The 21,423-nt window shown below is 40.6% G+C and overlaps 1 protein-coding gene across 1 annotated transcript in view; it reads right to left on the bottom strand.

Moving 5' to 3' along the window:
- Nucleotides 1–21,423, bottom strand: part of ITK (IL2 inducible T cell kinase) — a 63,833-nt gene that overhangs the window by 33,219 nt on the left and 9,191 nt on the right. The window contains exons 2-5 of the mRNA XM_055325411.1: nt 10,166–10,270; nt 8,023–8,104; nt 6,126–6,254; nt 2,851–2,891 (exon numbers count right to left, since the gene is read on the bottom strand). Of these exons, the coding sequence (XP_055181386.1) occupies nt 2,851–2,891; nt 6,126–6,254; nt 8,023–8,104; nt 10,166–10,270 (357 nt within the window). The remainder of the gene's footprint in view (nt 1–2,850; nt 2,892–6,125; nt 6,255–8,022; nt 8,105–10,165; nt 10,271–21,423) is intronic.

Here is a 21,423-nt window from a genome sequence, read left to right as displayed (position 1 = left end):
AGAACAAAATCAACAAGTCCTTAAATTATAACTTGCTCCTGATTCTATGCTGGGTCAACACATCAGCTCCTACAATTCACTGGGTATTCACTAAAACCACCTGCCTTCTCTAGTTGGCTTTCTTTATGACTTAGGACTACAGTGCTGAATATATGACACAAGGACACTCAGTACCTGGAATTCATTTCCCCTCTCATTCTGTGTGGTGAATTTTGACCACAGTGAATTCCAAGCAGCCACATGCTTTTCATAAAAGTCTGCTGGTCACACATTATAGCCTCTCTGCGGAAAGCGTCATATTCTTGGTGAAAGTGATGCAGTCAGTGCTAGGTTATTGAGTACAGGCTTTTCTGATTTGACTTGTGGTTTTGTCCAGATCTATAGAATCATAGACTACCAGAACTGGAATGCCTCTGAGAGATCATTCAATCCATTCTTTTGTTTGGAATGGGGAAACAGAGGCCCAGATGGGGAAATGAATATAGCTAAGCTTAGCACTTGAATTCGTCTTAATGCTTTCTCTTTGATAGCACATGGCATCCTTCTTCCTCTTAGGGGCTCTCTTGCCTAAGTGTCTACTCCTCAGCATTTTTTTTAAGGATGATATATTGAAGACATGAAGAGACTACAAGCAAACAATTGTGGAAGTTCAGGAAGGGCACACTTGCTACAGGTTGGCAGATTTTGTGAGACAGTATATATGGAAGAGACTGAAATTACTGGTGAGGATGAGATATGGTGGTGTTGGGAAACCAAAATGTCTGTGAGGGGATCCCTGGGTGATGCAGCGGTTTGGTGCCTGCCTTTGGTCCAGGGTGCAATCCTGGAGACCCGGGATCGAATCCCACGTCGGGCTCCTGGTACATGGAGCCTGCTTCTCCCTCTGCCTGTGTCTCTGCCTCTCTCCCTCTGTGTGTGACTATCATAAATAAATAAAAATTAAAAAAAAAAAGTCTGTGAGGACATTGAAGCATTTGGCGGTATAAAAATCCCAGAGATTTAAAAAGAAAAACTTGTCATACTAATGTACGAGTCAGATTAGAATCTGAAATCTAGATATTGGTGGAGCTCATTAGGTAGTGTTTTGGAGTACTGCAGGTGAGAGTCAATGGGACTGAGGCTTTCACCCCCACAGCTAATGGAGGAAGGAGTTGTATTCAAGGACACTTGGAAATTAAAGAGGGCTGTGACATCATGGTATTCATCCCATTATAGGCCCAACTAATTGATTGATCTCTGTGAAAAGATAGGTCACAGCGGGGTTCTCAAACGATGGTGGTACCTTTCCATAGGGAGCATCTTGACATCTATGGGAGTGTTGTGAAAGTCACAAAGGTTTAGGTGTGCTGCTAGCATTTAATGGGAGAGGGCCAAGAATGCAAAAATCTCTGCACTATCTCACATTCTGAAAAACTGTCAAATGTCCTGTTAGACATTCATGTGGTGAGAAATCTGCTTATAATAATAATAATAATAATAATGTGTAATAATACTCAGAGCCTAGATACAACCTCTACCCTGTATAGGTGGGACTATGAGGGAAACCATCTGCAAGCCAGAGTTGGCTTCCCCAGAGCTGGCTTGGTATTACTTAAATCTTATAGATCAATACATTAGATCAGTGTTTCTCCCTACTTCATTGTGCCCCAGAATTACCTGGAGGTTTATTAAAACTCAGATTGCTGAGACCCTCTTCCAGAATTATTAAGACAGTAGATCTGGGATCCAGTTTGAGCATTTACATTGCATTTCTAACAAGCTCCCAGGTGATACCGATACTGCTGGTCTCGGGACCACACTTTGAGAACCACCACTTGAACTAAAACCACCATGCCAGAAACTCTGTTGCCTACTAGCTTAACAACTAAGTTGCTGAATGGCCTTGGAAAAGCCTCAAAACCTCTCTTGGGACTTGATTTCCCAAGCTTTAAAATGTGAATAAAACTATAACCCTCTGTAGTGGCTGGCTAGAACAGATAGTGAGGAAAGGAGGCACATACACACACACACACATACATATACATCTTTTTTTTTAAAAGAGGAAATAAGTTCTATTATCTTTTTTTTAAATTTTTATTTATTTATGATAGTCACAGAGAGAGAGAGAGAGAGAGAGGCAGAGACACAGGCAGAGGGAGAAGCAGGCTCCATGCACCGGGAGCCCGATATGGGATTCGATCCCGGGTCTCCAGGATCGCGCCCTGGGCCAAAGGCAGGCGCCAAACCGCTGTGCCACCCAGGGATCCCATACATATACATCTTTGAAATAGATAGTAAAAGTGTAGAAGTACTTAAAAATATTAAGTATTATCAAAAGTAAGATGTGGAATAATTACACCATTTTATTTTATTTTTTAAAAGATTTTATTTATTCATCTGAGAGAGAGAGAGCATGAGTGGGGGTACCAGCAGAAGGAGATGGAGAAGCAGACTCCCTGCTGAGCAGGGAGCCTGGCCTGGGGCTCTATCCCAGGACCCAGAGATCATAACCTGAGCTGAAGGCAGATGCTTAACCATCTGAGCCATCCAGGTGCCCCAGTACATCATTTTATATACATAGCTTTATTATACCCCAAAGTGGTCAGGTAGCTGGATATACAGTTCGATACCAATACGTTTTTGTTGAGTGAATAAAATAAACTGAGTTTTTAGCAGCTGAATTGTCCTTTTGTGCAAATAGACACATGAGACAGTTCAGGTCCAAGAAACCCAGTGTGTTCATTTCAACTGAATTACTACAACCTGCTGTGTTGCCCAAGATTTGAAAAATCTGGACAAATGGGGAAAGTGCAGAGGGGACATGCTAGTCAGGCAGCTGCAGTGCTGGGCGCCCACCGTGCCCTCACTTACCCTGTTGTCTTCAGGAGTAGGAGGAAGAGGCTTCTTTGAAGCTGAAACAAGAAAAACAGAAAAAGAAAATGAACATGAAACTGAATGTGCCCAACTGGAGACGAGCAGCCAGGGGGCTTTTCAGAGAAAAGAGGCCCTTGGGAGAACAATAGAAGCAAAGGGTCAGAAGGAGATGTTGAGACACAGAAAGGAAAATCGGCTGTGTAGAGCCTGAGTTTTATCTCTTTTAGCATGTTGGTTCCCCATTTCATTTTCTAGGAGATACTAGAAGCTTCTAGAAGTCAATATTCTGTGTTCCTAGGAAAAGCCTAATCCAACAGTTGCTACAGAGGTGTTAGTTAGGCTTGTGTCCTTCTCTGTGGGCCGGGAGACCTCCACAAACACACCTACCACATGCCAAACCCCAGAGTGGGAATTGATGACTCAGGGTAACAGTGACTCACTGGCTTCCTGAGGCAGCCGTGGGCTTGGGGAGGGGGCGGGTGCGGTGAGGGAGGGGTCGTGTTAGTTAATGCTTCTGAGCATGTGTTCCTACTATCTCCTCCAAACAACACCCTAAGCACCTTCCTCTCTGTTTATCTGTTTGTGTCTCCACATTTCCCTCTCTTTACCTCTCCTCTCTGCCTTTTTTTCTCTTTTCTCCTCTCATCTTTTTCTCCTTTTTCTTCTCTCTCTCCTTTCATCTCTTCCTCTCTGTCTCTTGATATTTCTCCTTTGAGGCACTGAAAAGGTCAGGCCTGGAATCAATAGACCAAAATTGAATGTCTGGGAGTAGGTGGGGCATGGGAGGCAGCACATAGGCTTCTGTTTAATTCAAAGAATTATTTAAGAATTAGATAGAAAACGGGAATAGGCTCCATAAGTAGGTGGTGAGCTCTTCATCTCCATGTGAGGTTGACTCACATACAAGGTTAATCCTTGCCTGACTGGGACAGTACCTCCCAGGAATGTGGTAAGAGGAGATCCACACAATGACATGGGAACCCAGCCACTGTGATAACTTCTTAAGCAAGAGCACGGTGGGATATTGACCTGGGTTTGTGATTAACCGAGAAGAAGAAAACAAACATAACTGGAAGTGTGGTTCCTACTGAGCACTCAACTCAGAGCACCAGGAGACTGGTGTTCTCACCCCAGCTCTACCAGGAATGAGCTGTGTGGCCTTGCGCCTCTTGTAGCCCTAAACATTCTGTGACAGGTGTCTCTTCTTCTAGCCTTAGTCTTCCCTTCTTTCTTCTCCCTCGGTGTGAAGTTGGTGTGTACTGACATCAGGGCCAGTTCTGGTTGCAGAAATGAGTGTCACTGTGGATTGGGTAGAGCAGGGTCCATTTTTACCCAACCACCTCTGTTGCTTTCCAGACATAGACACACATACTGCTGTATCTCAGCTTCAGATTCCTCTGTCCCCAGATAGGAAAGACTGGTAGGCACAGTTACCATTTATTGAGAACTCGGACATCTCAATGCCAGCAGCTGTGCTAAGAGCTTTCCACAATCCCATTATCACAACACAAATGCACAACCACTAACAGAGTGACTATACAGTGGTTAGGCCCTGGATTCATGTGGCAAGTTCAGCATGAGAAGCCCTCTCCAAGTGTCATCCTGGTGAGTCATTCAGATGCTCCTCACCCCCCCCAGTCATGTGTCTAAGACTCAATGGAGGTTAAATCCTATGCACCCTAAAGAGGATCAGCAGCAACATGCAGGGTGAAAACTGCAAAATGGAAATACAGATTCAAAGAATCCAGAGCTGGAAAGGGGCTTAGAAATTGTTTCATCTTAGGACCCCTGAAACTTTCCCTAACATGGGAGAGATGAGGACATTAGGGCCCTTGATGGCCAAGTGACTTGTCTAAGGGCCCAAGCAAGGTGCTGGCAGGAATTTGGAGACCAGGCTGCTGGGCCTTGGAAAGGGCTTTTACTCGCTGGAGAAAGACCAGGCCATCTTGTTATCATGGTGGATTTCACTCATATAAAACCTGTTTCTTTTTTATGAAACACTAGCCTTTGTGAGTATGGGCTGTAGGATAATGCAGAAGATCATTCACTTCTAAAACTAGGTATATATTGTTCTTCTGGGCTAAGCAAGGGACTGGCAACCTTAAATTTTCTTTCCCAATGGGGAAGGTGAGAAGCGGTGGTTTTAAAAGTGGTACTAAGAGGGGCTGTGACTCAGGAAGCCACGGAAAACCCAGCCGTGTGTTACATTTAGCACATCCGCTTTGGGTTGTCAATGTGAGGTATTAGGTTTTTGTGCAAAGAAGAAACTGAGAGATGAGAAAAAGTGGCTAGGGTAAAAGAGGTTGAGAGGAGAGAGGAATGGGAGCAAAACAATTCACAGGATCCATCATTGCTATTCAACAATGGCTTTGCAGAGCACTTCCTCACGGTGTGACCTTGAGCATACCTAACATCTCAAGGTCTTCTGCTTCTGTGACTTCACACCATCTACCCCAGACGACTGTGAGGAATGGGAGCACACCATGTGTAAAAGTGCATGCAGGTGAAGCTGCACTTCATTGAAGGTTCAAGTCCCAGAGCCATCGCGGGAGAGAAAGCCGGGTTGCATACCAATCTCAAGTTCTGGGGCCTTTGACTTCCAGGGATTAGAAACAATGTTTTTTGTTTTCATTTTGCATTTAGGCTGTGGCCTTCTTTTCTCTGAGATTACAGAGATCAACAGCGAGTTGGAAGGGGAAGCAGGGAGAAGCCGCAGAGTGCAGTAAGCAGTTTTGGGGTTTGCTTTCTTCCCCTCCAACAGTATAAAGTTGAGCTGGTGTAATTAAACCTATGTGTGACGTGACACCATTATAATAAATAAATAATGTATGTACCTCTAAGTCTGTCTCTACAACTTAAGATTTAAGTAGACCATGTCATTTACATTTTCTATCTTGAAGGTTATAGCAGTGTTTCCCAAACTTCACTGTGTACACAAATCTCCAGGAGATTTGTTAAAACACAAGTTTTGATCTGGTGGACCTGGGATGGGGTCAGAGGATTTATATTTCTAGCTCACAGGGATGTTGACACTACTGGTCCAAGGATCACACTTCTTGTAGCAAGGAGTTTAAAGACATAAGGTTTGAGATGAAAAAACATCAGCAGACTAATGGTTGAGGCAGATGATTTCCCTCTGAAAGTTCTAAAAATGCAGAATTTTGTATTTAAGCCCTGACCCTCTTGATGACGGGAAGCTGAGAGCTTTTACTTCCTATGACTAGAGAGATCAGTCATTTTGCAAAGGAGAAAGGGAATTCCCAGTCCCTTACCATTCTTGGTTGGATCGTACTGAGCACAGCCCACTGCGAGCTTCTCCATCTGAGCACAGCACCTCCACCTCCCATCCATCCAGAAATTAGGATGGTACATAGGCACCAAACTGTTGTTATTCCTTGTTTCTGAAAGAGATCGGCATCAGTAGAAGAGTTACTTCCAGGTCAGTCTACCAAGGGCTACCAACTTTCCAACTCTCTGCAATCAGACCCTGCTGTGTGAGCTTGAGTGAGGAGTACCCAGAATAGTCAGAAAAAATGGCCTTTTCCCCAAGCATATCCATTTATGCAGCAGTACATGCTGGATTTAGGCATCATCAGATCTGGGTTCTTGGCAGCTGGCCTTGCCTTAATTGTAGGTCCCTTGCTTGGACAACACCCTCATCTATTCAATGAGATTGTTAGACTGGATCAGCGGGCCCTACAAAAGTGCCCAAGGGGCAACGGGGAGACTGAGTAGGAGGGATCCCTACCCCCTCGTCTCTCTACCTTCAACCACAGGAATTTTGCTTTTATCGGTTCCAGATTTGTGGCTTTAAAGTGAGACTTTGGTAGGAAAAAAAAAAAAGAGGTTCTCTTGCCAAAGAAAAGAAGTATAAGGAATGGAGATCTAGACAAGCCATCTCAAATGTTCCTTCCAGCTCTAACATCCTGTGAGTAAAGCCCTCCACAGAGGGAAAACGGCCAATGGACATAGTTATAGTTGGGGCCCTTTTGATAACTTTTGTTCCTTATTGTTTATACTAAGTCCCATGACTTGAGAGCCTTTTCTAGCTTCTCTAGTGCTGGCCTGCTCATACCCCATTTGAGACAGTGACCTTGGAGGAAGATAAGAACTGTATTTTTATTCTCATTTTTCAGATAAAGCCATCCTAGCTCCTGAGATTCCAAATGGCTGGCTTATACTTAGTCCTTATAGCTACTTAGGGACAGATTAGTATCTGAACCCAGTTCTCCTGTAAATCCAGGGCTTCAGGTGAAATAACAGTACTACTGGCTGAGGACTTTCTTTGGGTATCGTTGGAAGTATCTGATGTGTCTTTACACATTTAATTCTCACAATAATGATGTGACCGATGGTTACTAGTCAGAGTTTATAGCTGAGGAAATGGAGACACAGGAAGGTCAAAGAGCTAGCCCCAGGTCACATACTCATAACTGGCAGAGCTGGGATTTTCACCTTAGCAGTCTGGTTGCACATCTCACATACACCCAAACACTCTGCTGGTTCTAATTATGCTCCCAGGAAGGGGAGCCTTAAGGAATACCCTTCCTGCTGCCCTGAAAACCGTTAAAGCTAGCTAACCTTGATTGGGTGCCGACTCTGGCCAGGCTGGTTTCAAGGGCTTTACTCGAAGCAGTTCTGGAGGCAGGTACTATTATTATCACTCTCTCCTTCTTTCCTTTTTTATAGATAGGGGAAACTGAAGCGCAGAGCAGCTGAGGACGTTGCCCACGCACACATGGCTAGTCAGTAGCAGAGCCGGGATTCAAACTCAGGTCATCTAACTCAATGGCCCATCTTCTTCACACAAGACCAGGAGTTGGCAAACTTTTCTTAAAGGGTCAAATAGTAAATATTTTAGGTTTTGTTCACCAGTAGGAAAAATCGATATATTATGGAGGTACTTCTCTAATGTTTTAAAATGGGGCCATGTGAAAATACAAAGACCATCCTTAGCTCAGACCCTTATAAGAATGGGTGGTAGGCTGGATTTGGCTGACCCTGCACTGTACTGATTGTTGCCTCTTGGGGCCAGGGTGAAAAATTGGAATCCAACACCAACACCAAAAGTGAGAAATATTTGACCATCAGCTGCCCTTTATCTTACAGAAGAACCCAAGCCTATAATCAAATAATCTGTGGGAGCCATTTACGCAGGAGAGTAGTTACCTTCTTTAAGGGCCAGAACCCAGCGCTGCCGGCTCTCACGGTCTGGAGCAAACACATAGAGGAGGTAGTTGTCATGCACAACCTGGAGATAGATACACACAGATTCCAAGGTGAGTGGTGCACCCAGAGATGGATGGCTGACAGTAGGCCCATCTAGCATACTGGACTGAGAGTGGGGCTTTGGGCGTTTGTCACTTAAAGGCACATATCTGGGTGATTAGGGGACCTGTGTCATTTTTAATTCAGATATTTGAATGCTGTGCAGACACAGGGTAAATCCCCACAGCTCACACAACTTGTTTGAGATTCCATGTTACTAATAAGCCATTGCTAAATTAAAACAGCTAGAGAATAAGCTCTCCATGTGACAGGACATTTATTTCCCATATTAATTTTTAGGTGATTAAAAAATCTTTCTGGCATATGAAAGAGTAAGAAATTAGATGAAAAATGTATAATTGATATTTTAGAAACTTCTTAGTTTGAAATAATATAATAATATATGAAACCACCCCACTGGTTCTATAAAGAGTACAGAGTTCCTGTGTTCTTTTCACCCACCTCTCCTTAATGATAACATCTTATTACATAACCATAGTACAGTTTCAAAACCAGGAAATTGACATTGGTCCAACACTACTAACTTAGAGTACAGATCTTTGAATTTCACCAGTTTTTTTCATGTATCTTAAAAATTTTTTTTTTTAATAGGCTCCATGTCCAGTGTGGAGCCCAACACAGGACTTGAATTTACAATCCTGAGATCAAGACCTGAGCTGAGATCAAGAGTCAGGGGTGCAGGTACCCCTTTAATGTAGTCATTTTTAAAAAGATTTCATTGATTTATTTGAGAGAGAGAGAGACAGAGAGCACGAGGGGAGAGGGGAGAGGCAGAGGGAGAAGCAGACTTCCCACTGAGGAGGGAGTCCAATGAGGGGTTTCATCTCAGGACCCCCAGGATCATGACCTGATGGAAGGCAGATGCTTAACCCCCACCCAGGGGACCCAAATGTACTCATTTTTAATTGGAATTTTAATGATAGAAAAATGCATGCTCTTTGTTTTATTTTTGTTACTAAAAATGTCAACCCGTGGAGGTCAATTTTCTAATAGGAAAAGAGTCCTTTTCTATATCACATTTAAAAATGGAATATTTACCTCTCAAACTGGCAAAGAGGAACAGTAACCTACAATGTACAAGGAGATATTTACTCTCCTTCAGAGTCATAGATGCCAAGAGTGATGACAAGATTTTGACAATGTCATGACCTGAAGACTAATGATAACCTCCACCAGTTCTGTCCAGTAGGACTTTGTGCAATGGTGGAAATGTTTTATGACCTGTGCTGTCCAATACACAGCTGTTGAACATGTGAAATGTTCATTCCACTGTGGCTTAGCGTGACTCAGAAATTTTTAATATTGTTTAATTTACATTTAAATATTGAACATCCACATGTATATTGAACAACACAACTCTAGATAGCTCTGAGATTATAAAATTTGAGTCTTTTTGTCCCAGAACCTCCAAACAATTTAAAATCAAGTACTGCAATCTGTTGCCCCAAAACATGAGTAAATTGTACTTAAAGAAAATTAGGCTTGGGGCCATTTTTTAAAAAAGATTTTATTTAATTTTTAATTTTTAAAATTTATTTATTCATGAGAGACAGAGAGGTAGGCAGAGACACAGACAGAGGGAGAAGCAGGCTCCATGCAGGGATCCCGATGTAGGACTCGATCCTGAGACTCTGGGATGATGTCGTGAGCCAAAGGCAGATGCCCAACTGCTGAGCCACCCAGGTGACCCAGCTTGGGGCCATTAATAGTTTTCCCCCTTCCTTTAGGAGCAGAGAATTGGGACTTTTGTTGAGGCAGGGAAGACATAAGAGAAAAGTAAATGAGGTAGGAAAACTTTTTCAAGATTTTGTGGATTGAATTGAATGAATGAATGAATGAAGGAATGGGTGGATGGATGGATGGATGGATGGATGTAAGAACATAGCAGTTTTCTTCTGGGCTTAATCTAAGATCTAACTATAGATCCTAGTCAACCCTGTCCCACCTTCTATTACAAGGACTAAAGATTTCAACCATTGTCCAAGGAATGGGGAGCTATAACCCTTGGGCATAGTGGACTTACCTGAAATGGATATTTATAGTGGCATGGGATACTAATGTCACTTTTCACAATCTCGACACATTTGATTCGGGAGAGTTCAATGGAGCCCTTCAATGTACGCTTTTTCTGTGCGGAAAAAAAGCATATTCTATTTAAGGAAGCGAGCAGACAGTGTTTTTGTCCAGGTTGCTTGTAAAAATCCATTACTAGATAAGACCCATTAGCTTTGTAAATGAAACCCTCCACCCCCTATATATCTAGAAGTTGACCCTCTGTGCCTCAGAGAGATGCTCTCAGCAGACTCCTGGGAGAACATTCCCTGTGAATTGTCTCTTGATGAGGTGGACTGATTTTTACTCATTGAGCCACAACATCTTATATGTTAGGGACCTTTTGGCAAACAGCAGTATTGTAGCTGGGGCGAGGAGTGCAGTACAGAAACCAACTACATGTGTGCACATTCTCTCTGTTCTGTGCCAATCCATTACCTGGCTTGGATGGTGAGATATACCTTTAGTGGCACTTTTCTTTTCTACATCTGCCTTCTCCAGGTCCCTCATATTTACCAACAGTTCCACAACAACACCCCTGTAGGAAATTCCTGACTCTGCCTTTAACTTTCTCTTCTTCACCTTCCTCGTCTTACTGGCCTCATGTCTTATTTCCTTGGAAATTAGTTAGATTTATTTCCTTGGTAATTAATTTACATTATGGTCATGTGATAGTCATGCTTTATAATGATGCTACATGTTACTTAATTCTAAGGGTCCTTGTACTTAGAGAGTGGATCCAAGGGGATGTCACCCAATGGGACAGATTCAATTGTGAACTATCAGTCTCCAAGGAAGGCTAGTTAAGGAAAAGCTTCTGTGGAGCAGAAGCCTTTCACAAGTGCCTAGAATTAGACTTTCACTGAGAGTAGAGTTTAATTCAGCTATGGAACCAGATGCAAAATACTTCATTACACCTTATCTTTTAGAAAGAGGTATCAAATGGTGGTGACTTGGGCAAAAGGTTGAAAAAGGCTAGCTTCAAAGTTGGGTTCTATTTCCTTATTGATTTTCTGTCTGAATAATCTGTCAGTTGACATAAGTGGGGTGTTCAAGTCCCCTACTATTATTGTATTATTATCAATCTCTCTCTCTCTCTCTCCCTCTATGTCTGTTACTATCTGTTTTATGTCGTTAGGTGTGCTAATGTTGGGTACATTGATACTTACAATTGTTATATCTTCTCATTGTTACAATTGTTATATCTTCTCATTGTATTGGTCCCTTTATCATTGTATAATGCCCTTTGTCTCTTGTTACCATTTTTTGTTTTAAAGTTTTATTTTGACTGATATAATTATTCTAACCTGGATTTTTGTGTGCACGTGTGTCCATTTGCACAGAATACTTTTATTCATCCCTTCACTTTTAGTCTGTGTGTGTCTTTGGGTCTGAAGTGAGTCTCCTATAGGCAGCATATAGATGAGTCTTGGTTTATTATTTTTTTTAATTCATTCTGTACCCCTATGTCTTTTGAGTGGAGCATTTAGACTATTTACATATAATTGCTATGTAAATACTATTTAAATGTAACTGCTTATTGATAGGTGTGTACTCATTGCCATCTTGTTACTTGTTTTCTGGTTGTTTTTGTAATTCTTCTCTGCAAGGTTGGGTCAACCTATAACCAGCTCTGTGACCTTGGACAATTCATCTCACCTCCCTGAACTTCACTTTTTATATCCACTAAGTGAGGATATAAATACCTACCTTTTAGAGGTTATTTAGAGAACAAAATGGGAATATGTAAACAAATTACTTGGCTTAAAACAAGTGCCCTCAATAAAGGGTACCCTCCCAATTAAAGAGGTTAAGGAATTCCTAACTATGGTAAGAGAGCCATAACATCATAAAATTCTCCAGAAGTGAGCTCAGCTTGTGCTTCTATTTTTTTATATCCAGCCTGGTTGCTGGCCTTTGCTTTAGCAGCCGAGGCAGAGAACTGGGATGAAAAAAGTCAAGATGTGAAAAGTATCCCTACCAAATATAGGAATGCTTAGCGGTATTTCTTTTAAATTTTTTTTTCTAAAGACTACTTAATTCATTTTTTGAAAGTACAAAATTTTTCCATGTTCATTGTAACAGATAAAATAACATGGCAATATGTTAAGAAAATATTTATAGAGCCCTATGATTGCACCCTTCTCCACAACCCTGAGGTAGCCAAGGTTAACCATTTGGAATGCATTTGTCTTTCCCACACACATTTATAGCACATATACAAACAAAAATAAGCATCTGCTCCACACAGTGGTTTGCAGCTTGCTTTTGTAATGTAAGGATATATTAAAAGGTCAATTTTCCTTTAAAAACCTCTGAAAACATATATTCTTTGAGCTCAAAATATCTTCTCATTTAGAGTCTTTCACGGCCTGAAATACATGGGTTGGTCCTGCCCATAATCATAGTTCTTTAGGATGGTTAATCTGTTTTTCGAAAACAGAAGAGCACAAGGGAACTGCCTTTTCAACAATCTTCTGCTGCTCTGGGTAAACAGGGAGTCTGAGCTTTGAGGTTATCTTGTTTTTTGACTTCTGTTGCATTATTTCCTTAGTAGTATACATAGCAAAATGCAACAAAAAGCCTCATGGCAGTAATATGACAACTCTGTTTGCACAGATGTTTATCCTTGGAACCCACTGAGTCCTGTTCTCTCCCGAGAGTGAGACTAAGACATCTATCACCATATCTCTAAGGCATAGTGGTGAGTCTCCAATAGGTGCTCAATTGGCATGATACAAACTAAGGGCATCACATTAAAACACAGTTTAAACAATCTCAGATTTAAGGCTAATGCATTTAGCTATTCAGGACTATTTACTGTGGGTCTGCTATAAGCTGAGTGCTATTCCGTGGGCAGGAAATAGAGAGATGAACATGGTTAACCTTTTCTTGGCACTCACAGTCTTGTTGAGAAGTCAGACAATATAAACAAGTTCTATAAAGAAAATAGAACAGATTGATATGCCCACCTTGTAGACAGGACAGGCTTTGTCTGGGGAGAGGGCCTTTGAGAAAAGATCAGGGAGTTGAAAAAGGAGCTAGGTATGAAGTCTAGTGGCATGGGGGTGGGTAATCATCCTATGCAGAGTTCACAGTAAGAGCAAAGCCCTGGGGAAGCAAAGTTCTGGATATGTATTGGTTGTTAATAGCCTAGGATCATCAAAATCAGGGTATAAAATGCTGTTAAGTATTAACCAGAGTTGTGAGTAGATATAAGAAGTCTGTGTGAAGTTCTAAAGCAGTGCTGTCCAAGAATAGCAGAATGTGAACCGTATGTGTAACTTAAAGTTTTCTAGTAGCCACACTAAAAGGAAGCAAAAAAGAAGCAATAAAATTAATTTTAAGAGTGTATTTGTCTACCCTATTATATCTAAAATCTTATTTCAACTTGTAATCAACATAAAAAATTAATGAGATACATTATTTTCAGTACTAAGTCCTTGAAATTATGTATTGTATAACATATCTCATTTGGACTTGCCACATTTCAAGTGCTCAGTGGCCACACATGGCTGTGGCTACATTATTGGACAGTGTGGCTTCAAGATATCCAAGGAGGTTTCTCTTCCACCTCAGATTATCTCCTTTGATCTCTTAATATCTATTGACTTCAAACATGGATTTTTAAGAGATTGTGTTTTAACAGTCTGCCAGGTGAGCCGGCTCTCGGGTTTGTTCTGTTGGTATGGATATCATGTTCCACCATCAAAATTCACTCTTTTTTCCTAAACAGGTGTCCTGAGGCAGGTTGTCCTTGAATTTCATGAGATCTTATATGTGGTAAACACAAGACCAGCTATGCAACTCCTCAGCTGGGTTCCGGGGAGTAGCCGGTCAGTGAGCTAAACACAGTTCCATCTCTGCAAAATGGTGATTGCCTGTAATCATCCCAAACAACTGTGCTATTTCTGAAAAATGCCAGGGTAAACCTTCCAAGGAAACCACACAATAGCCATCAGGAAAAGAGAGACACCATGTAAAACCTGCTCTCATTCTTATTTGTCATTCCATCTGCATCACTGGGGTGAAAAATCATAGGACCTCACTTGGCTTTGTCTCTTTTCTTGGCCATGTTCAAAGCTGCACTGTCTTCATATTCCAAAGCTTCTCCCTGGGTACCTGACATATGTCAAACACAGTCCAACAAGATTCTAGTGTCTACATATTTGCACAAAGGCAAGCTTGTGCATGCAACTTTTATATCCCCTTTCTTTTTATGTTAGTGTATTGTATAAAATAGAATTTTGAACCTTGAGTTTCAAAGAGAGAGGCAAGGAACAAAACTGAAATAAAAAAATGATCAACATCTTTGAGCACTTACACCTCAACCACTCAGCAGGCCAGAACCCATTTAATCTATGATCCTGCAAAGTATCATTGGCCCATCTTGCAAGTGAGGAACTTGTTCAGAGAGGTCAAGTCTCTTAAAAAAGTGGAATGGCAGGTACAAGCTCAAATCTATGACTCCAGAGTCTGAGCACTTAACGGCTATATTTCATGGCTTTGCACATGCCCCGACTATCCACAAGAGATTTTCATTCCCCAGACTCCACACTAAACAATCATTTGCATAATCTATACTCCAAGCTGTGGCCCAGCAGACATTTGTCTGCATCCTATTTGGTCATGCAATGCTTGTGCTGGATTTGAAAGGGGGAGCACATTTTCTGCTTCTTCAGAATGATACCTCCACTTCATTTCTATAACATTGTCTCCTTGGCTGCTTGGTTAGTTCCACAGATATGTCAATGAGAAGCTATGTATCTGATACCTATGAAAAAGGATATCTCCACTCTCCTGAAAAACAGCCAAATTTCAGCTTTGGAGAGGCAAAGTGGGAGAGGATTGCAACTTTCATATCAGGTAGACCTGCATCTGCATGATGAGCTGCGCAATGTGAGGCAAGTGTTTCAACTTCTCAGCTGCCTTGTTTTTTGTTTTTGTTTTTGTTTTTTCCTAAAGTAAAGAATGATAATAGTCCCTGAATTATTGGGTTAATTTAGAGACTTAACAAAAACCACATATACCTACTCACAAAATAAACTCATTCAAATGATAAATCAATCACTCGTGTTCCTTTCTTTCTCCAAATACCATACATAAATGAAGACTTTGTTCTCTCATCTTTTTGTGTCCATTTTGGGGGGTGATTTTCTTCTGGGCAAATATGTAACCAAGAACCAACATTTGGGAGGGCAATGTTAATTTTTAACTGGTGATACTGGTAATTTTGACATTCTAGAGTCATTTGTTTGATTTGCAAATTATTCGTATAATCAGGCCCAAACCACAAAAGGGACTATTTCCTGGTCTTCTCAACTGTGTTACATTTCCTCTCAGAGGGCTTATGCTTTCTGCTTTTCCTCCCACTTGCTTATCAAAATCTTCCTCAAATAGGAAGATTCACCAAAAGTTTAACTTATTGAGTTAAGCATGGCTTATTTTTAGAGGAGTTTGGATTAGGACAGATATTAGAGACTGAAGCCAAGAAGGAGCTTTGATAATGGAATTTCAGGCATAAGCTAATAGAGTATTTTTCAAGAAGAGTATATTTCAGACTTTCCCTGATAACATTGTAAAAGTGGCCACATACTGCCTTTATAAGAGTTTCTTTATAATTAGAAAATCTTTCTGGTGATGATTTTAACCAAGGCATTTCAAATATTTCACTCAATGCCTCTTTTGGTGTGTAGTGCATTGTACAATCTGAAATCACATGACGACACAATTGAAATTATAACTGATATCATGTGAAATGAAACTTAAGTGACTGATTTGGGGGTTGTCACCACCAAACATACACAGTAGAATGCCACTTCTAAAATGGGGCATAGGAGTCTTCCTGGATTCTAGTTTCGTCCTCTCTGCAAAACATGCTCAAAGTAGCCCATGAATTTACTCCCTGCCTCCCAACTCAACAGAAGCCTTTGATGATAAAGGGGACCTGGTGCTGCAAGGGAGAAAAGCAGAGATTCAGAATTTGAAAAAGCCATGATTTGAATCTCTGTGATGACAAGTAGCACAGGGCAAGTTGTCTCTGTTCTTTGGGCTTAGTTCTTTTAGCTCTTGAGGAGGAATGGGATTGCTGACAGCTGCTGTGTAAGGTCACTATGACCTAAGCTTTGGAAAGGCACCGGGCATGTTGCCTGATACCTAATAAGGATGTGATCATTACAGTCTCAATGAAAAAAGTAGCATCTTCTAAAACACTGGGGCAATTTGGGATGAACTGTTGCTGGCTTCTCCCCTCCCCCAACCCATCTTCACCTGGCCCTAAGTCCATGAAACTTTGCAGTTCTGGGAGAATCTGGAGCTAAGGGAGAAGATGTTGACGCTCCTGGGTGGACATAAAGTCAGGAAACTATGATCCATCTCACACCTACCTTATTTTCTTTCCTCTTTTCTACAAGCCCTTTTAGTCATAGCTAAACCAGAGTCTACTGGCTTTCCTCACCTCAGCTTTTCACAACGTGGTTTTCAATGAGGCTGGTTGTGCTGGGGGGAAAACACTCTAGCTTCCCTCAAAGTCTGTCATTTTGTCAGTAGTAGCACCCTGACGACCCAAGAGGAAAAAGTGAAAATTTTATCTCAAAAAAGAAGAAAAAGTGAGAGAAGAAAAAACAGAGAGATAATGGACTATACTCTCATATAGTTTCCAGAGGGAAATTTGGGATCCTTTCTTAAAATTATGAGTGTATTCTCTCATGAGACACTATGAAGAGCAGACATTAACGGGAATGGCTCTGGTGTTTGGGAGTAGGAAGTAGAAAGAGAACTTTGCTTTTAACCTCATACCCTTCTATTCTGTTTCACTATTTTACCATTAACATGTATCTTTCTTATTGTATTTAAAAACAATTAATTTAAATACATACATACATCGATTTCCCTTATAGGATTTATCCTATAGAGACATTGGTTCAGAATATAGGATTTCATAACAGCATTATTTATTTCACTAAAAGCCTAGAGAAACTTAAATATTCGCCAACAGACAAATGGCTAAATTACTTAGGGTTCATCCATCCCGTGACTAATCTGTGGCCATTAACAAAGAGAAGGATGGTGTATATGGAGGAACAGAAATATATTTTTTCCTGAAAAAAGAATATTTAGAGCAATGGATGGGGGCACTGTCTCATTTTTGAGAAAAGAAATAATAAAATATATAATACTATATGTAAAACAAAGAAATAATACAAAAGGAACACTGCTAACACTGGCCTTCTTGTGGGTACCACTATGGCAGACTTTCACAGTGTAAGTTATGTATTTTTATAATATATGACATATTTCAGTGAGCATGTAAATTTACTAAGCAGAAAAATGAAAATAATATTTTAAAGCATTCATAAATTTAAAAACACCACAACGAACTACAACTTTGGCAGATGACTATTGGAGTAGGGCTAAGGGGTGCGTACACATCGAATGCTGGGTGAGCAAAATGAAGCAGTTCTCTGCTCTTGTAACCCCCTGACCCCATTAGCAGTAAGTGACAGCTAGGAAGCACCTGTCACCGCTCTTCTCTATCATCCATGGAGGTTCATGATGGTGCTCTCATCTTCTTCTTGAGTAATAGCTATTTTCTTCATAGATTCTAAGAAGGCAACTCCGTACTTTTACGTGGGTATATTTATCTCAGAAGTGAAGCAATAATTCAGGAATAATTTCCAGGCCTCATTCATGTTAGGTAAATATATTAGTGATCTTTGCCCCAAAAAAGCATGTTTGTTTAGATTTGCTTTCAAAAGGGAGTAGAAAAAAAAAAAGGGAGTAGAGAGAAAAGGCCTTATGTAGAAATGAAGAGCAAGAAGTGAGTGCTGTGGGCCAGTGTGAAGTAGATCCTGAAGGTGCCCTGCACATTTTGTCTCTGCTCTGCAAATGCTCTCTTAAAACCCCCCTTCTTTCCAGAATAGGCCTTGTGAGATTGTTAATGAATTTGAAAGAGTGTATTTTCCTATATATCTTTCAAACACTGGAGGGTCAGTGGCCAAAGTGTATAAATTAATAACTTCCTGGCATTTCAGAAAATAACTCTAGCACAAAGGTGATGCTTAATTAATATTTGTTAGGATTGAAGGAACAGCAGGTAAGGCTAAGTGTGCAGCAGAAAGTGATGTTTGTGAGCCCTATGACAAAACTTTTAATAGTAATGGTTTGGCAGGTGGATACAAATCTCTTGACAGTGAAAAGTTAGGTCAAAACTAGTCTACACAAAGGACTGAGCTAATAAAGAGCTCCTACAAATTATTAAGGAAAATATGGACAAGGTTATAGAAAACAGGCAAAAGGAATATGAATTTCTCTTTAAATATATGAAAAAAATGCTCAAACTTACTATGAAAACAGAACTGCAAATAAATTATACCAAGATACCTTTTTCTAAACCTGTCAGACTTGCAAATATCAAAACATATGGTAATATGGTGTTGGTGAGGTTTTGACAAAGCAATCATCACACACATGGCCTTGGGGAATGTTCATTGGCACAACTTCTATGGAAAATAATTTGGTTGTATTTAATAAAATAACAGATGCAAATATCCTCTGACACAGCAATTCCACTTCTCGAAGTATTTTCTACAGACTAAGGCTTCTCAACCTTGGCACTATTAACATTTTAGGCTGGATAATTCCTTGTGAGTTTGTCCTCTGCTTTGTAGGATGCCTAGCAGCTCCCTAGATTCTACCTAAAAATGCCAGTAGCTCTCCCCTCCCCAGTTATAACAACTAAAAATTTTTCCAGACATTGCCAATGATGGGCAAAATCACCCTTTATGGATGTATTGATACAGAAAGTTACATATATATGCGGTTATTCATTCCTCATCATTTATAATGACAAAATATTGGAAAACAGACTACATGTCCATCATTAAGATAACTTCTAATCCATTCAGTAAAATATTATGGCAACCACAAAAAAGAATGAAGAAACACTTTGCACATAGGTATGATTTGATTTTTAAAAAGTATTGCTAACAAACCAAAAGAAGGCTAAGAAGTATGTGTAAAGTATGTCATCATTGCATTAAAAGGAGGAAAAGAATATTTATTTGTATTTATGTGTATGTGCATAAAGTATTATTGGAATAACTGATAAATTGATTATACTGATTGTTTTCAGGCAATGAAGTGCTATGGCTTAGGATAAGGGTGGTAGTCGGCCATTGCCTAACGCTTTGTAATTGTTTTTGAAACATTTATGTTAATGTTTTAACCATTCAAGAATTTTTTTAAACATTAGTCTATATTTTGCAGAAGATGATCTAACAAAAGTGGCTGTAGAAACAGAGACCTGAAATCCAAAGGGCATACTGGCAGGGGGCAAGAGTTCATTCTACTGACAGTTCTGCTTTGTAAACTGATATCAATTTGCAACATGGATGAAAGCAACGAGAACAGTAGTAACCTAATGTCATTCAGGTTTATAATGGATTTTTCAAGAATTTTACCAGCTTTCTCTTGAGTTCAGAGAAATGTGGGGGTCAGATATTGGTGGCAGCAGGCTGAGTCACACCTGCCTAGGTAGAGCATGGGGGCCAAGAAGATCTCTTTTGCTTGTCTCTTCTATGCTCACGTTTCCAAGCGCCCTGGTCTCTGTGGATGCACCTCAGTGTCTCTAAATGTCCAGTGGGATTATTACACTTTGCTCTCTGAGCAGACTAGGTATCCGTATTTAAAAGCAAAGAATCAGGGATGCCTGGGTGGCTCAGCAGTTGAGTGTCTGTCTCTGGCTCAGGGCGTGATCCTGGATTTCCGGGATTGAGTCCCATATCAGGCTCCTTGCATGGAGCCTGCTTCTCCTCCCTCTGCCTGTGTCTCTGCTTCTCTTTCTGTGTCTCTGCCTCTCTTTCTGTGTCTCTCATGAATAAATAAGTAAAATCTTTTAAAAAATAAAATAAAAGCAAAGAATCATGAATGGTGATTCATGTTGCTTGCTATTCCATGGATTCAGTGTTTCCAGCCTTCAGTTTGCAACCTACCCACACAATTTCCACCATTATGTGGTTCTACCAATCGGTACCATATATTTAATGCTATTATTTACATTGACTAATTTTTCACTTCAACAGATTTATTCTAAGGAAGTTGTAAAGCACCACCATCCATTTAAAAATACTCTTCTCTAAAGTAAATTGCAATATGCATATAACTATTAAATTAAAACTGTGTCAAAACCAGGTTTGTCCAGGTACCATCTAGTACACCCCTTGTGGTGCTCCACTTTGGGAAACACTTAAGTGGATCTCTGTACATGAAATTGACCATAGTAAGGACTGTGAGGAGGAGCTACATTTGGTGTTAGTGGCCTCAATCTCACTCACTTTCCGGACTCCTAGTCCTGGCTTGTACCCCTATTTGGCAGTCTTTCCTGTATTACCGTGATGGGTATGTATTCCCAGAATGTTATTCTAAGAAAGTACCTAATGACGGGATAGCTGTTATTATGATCAGCTAGTCTGATAAACTAAATAGAGCTGAGACCTATATAGCATCCTCCTTGGCAGAGGTCACCCCAAGAGCAGAGCCTCAGGTTTACAAGTTCAGGAACTCATTTTTGTTAGCCCACAGAGTCCAGGCCCACAGAAGCACACTGCAGTCACATGAGACTGGTGAATTCACAAACCTGTAGTGAGAAACAGAATGGCCAAGATGCTTGCGTCCGTTTTGCAGAGAATTCTCACAGAAGGAGATTCTACTTGGGCAACCAAAATGATATCAGAAATACACATCATAGTGGGATCAAACTACAGGGAATTACTATAGCCCAAGGCAAGATGCTGCTTTTACACTTATTACCACTACTGTGACCTTGGGCGAATTTCTTAACTTTTCCATGTCTCAATTGCTTCCTCTCTAAAACAGAATGTTTCTTTTATCTTCTTCAAATAACTGTGAGGATTACATGAGAAAATTTGTAGGAATGTGTTCAGTCCTCTCCTTGCAGTGGTGCTGGTTATTGCTGGTGGTGATACTGTTGTGCTGTCATTCAGCTAAGCCTGGGGTCTCCACTCAGGACCTTCATTACACAGAGCTGGAAACTCACCAATAAATCTTTGCCCCAACTCTCTCTTCTCAGCCACCGTGGCTTCTATTACAAGACTTCTCAAACCCAAACAAGCTTAGATTCAAAAATACCCATTGAAGAACATTTAATCCAACTTTTAATATTTGTCCCAGATATATGGCCCAGGAAAACATAGCCTCTCTAAACTTCTC

This window comes from Nyctereutes procyonoides, unplaced genomic scaffold, assembly GCF_905146905.1.
Source record: "Nyctereutes procyonoides isolate TBG_1078 unplaced genomic scaffold, NYPRO_anot_genome, whole genome shotgun sequence".
Lineage (NCBI taxonomy): Eukaryota > Metazoa > Chordata > Mammalia > Carnivora > Canidae > Nyctereutes > Nyctereutes procyonoides.
The sequence above is the reverse complement of the archived record's forward strand: the minus strand, read 5'-3'. Positions and strand labels throughout refer to the sequence as shown.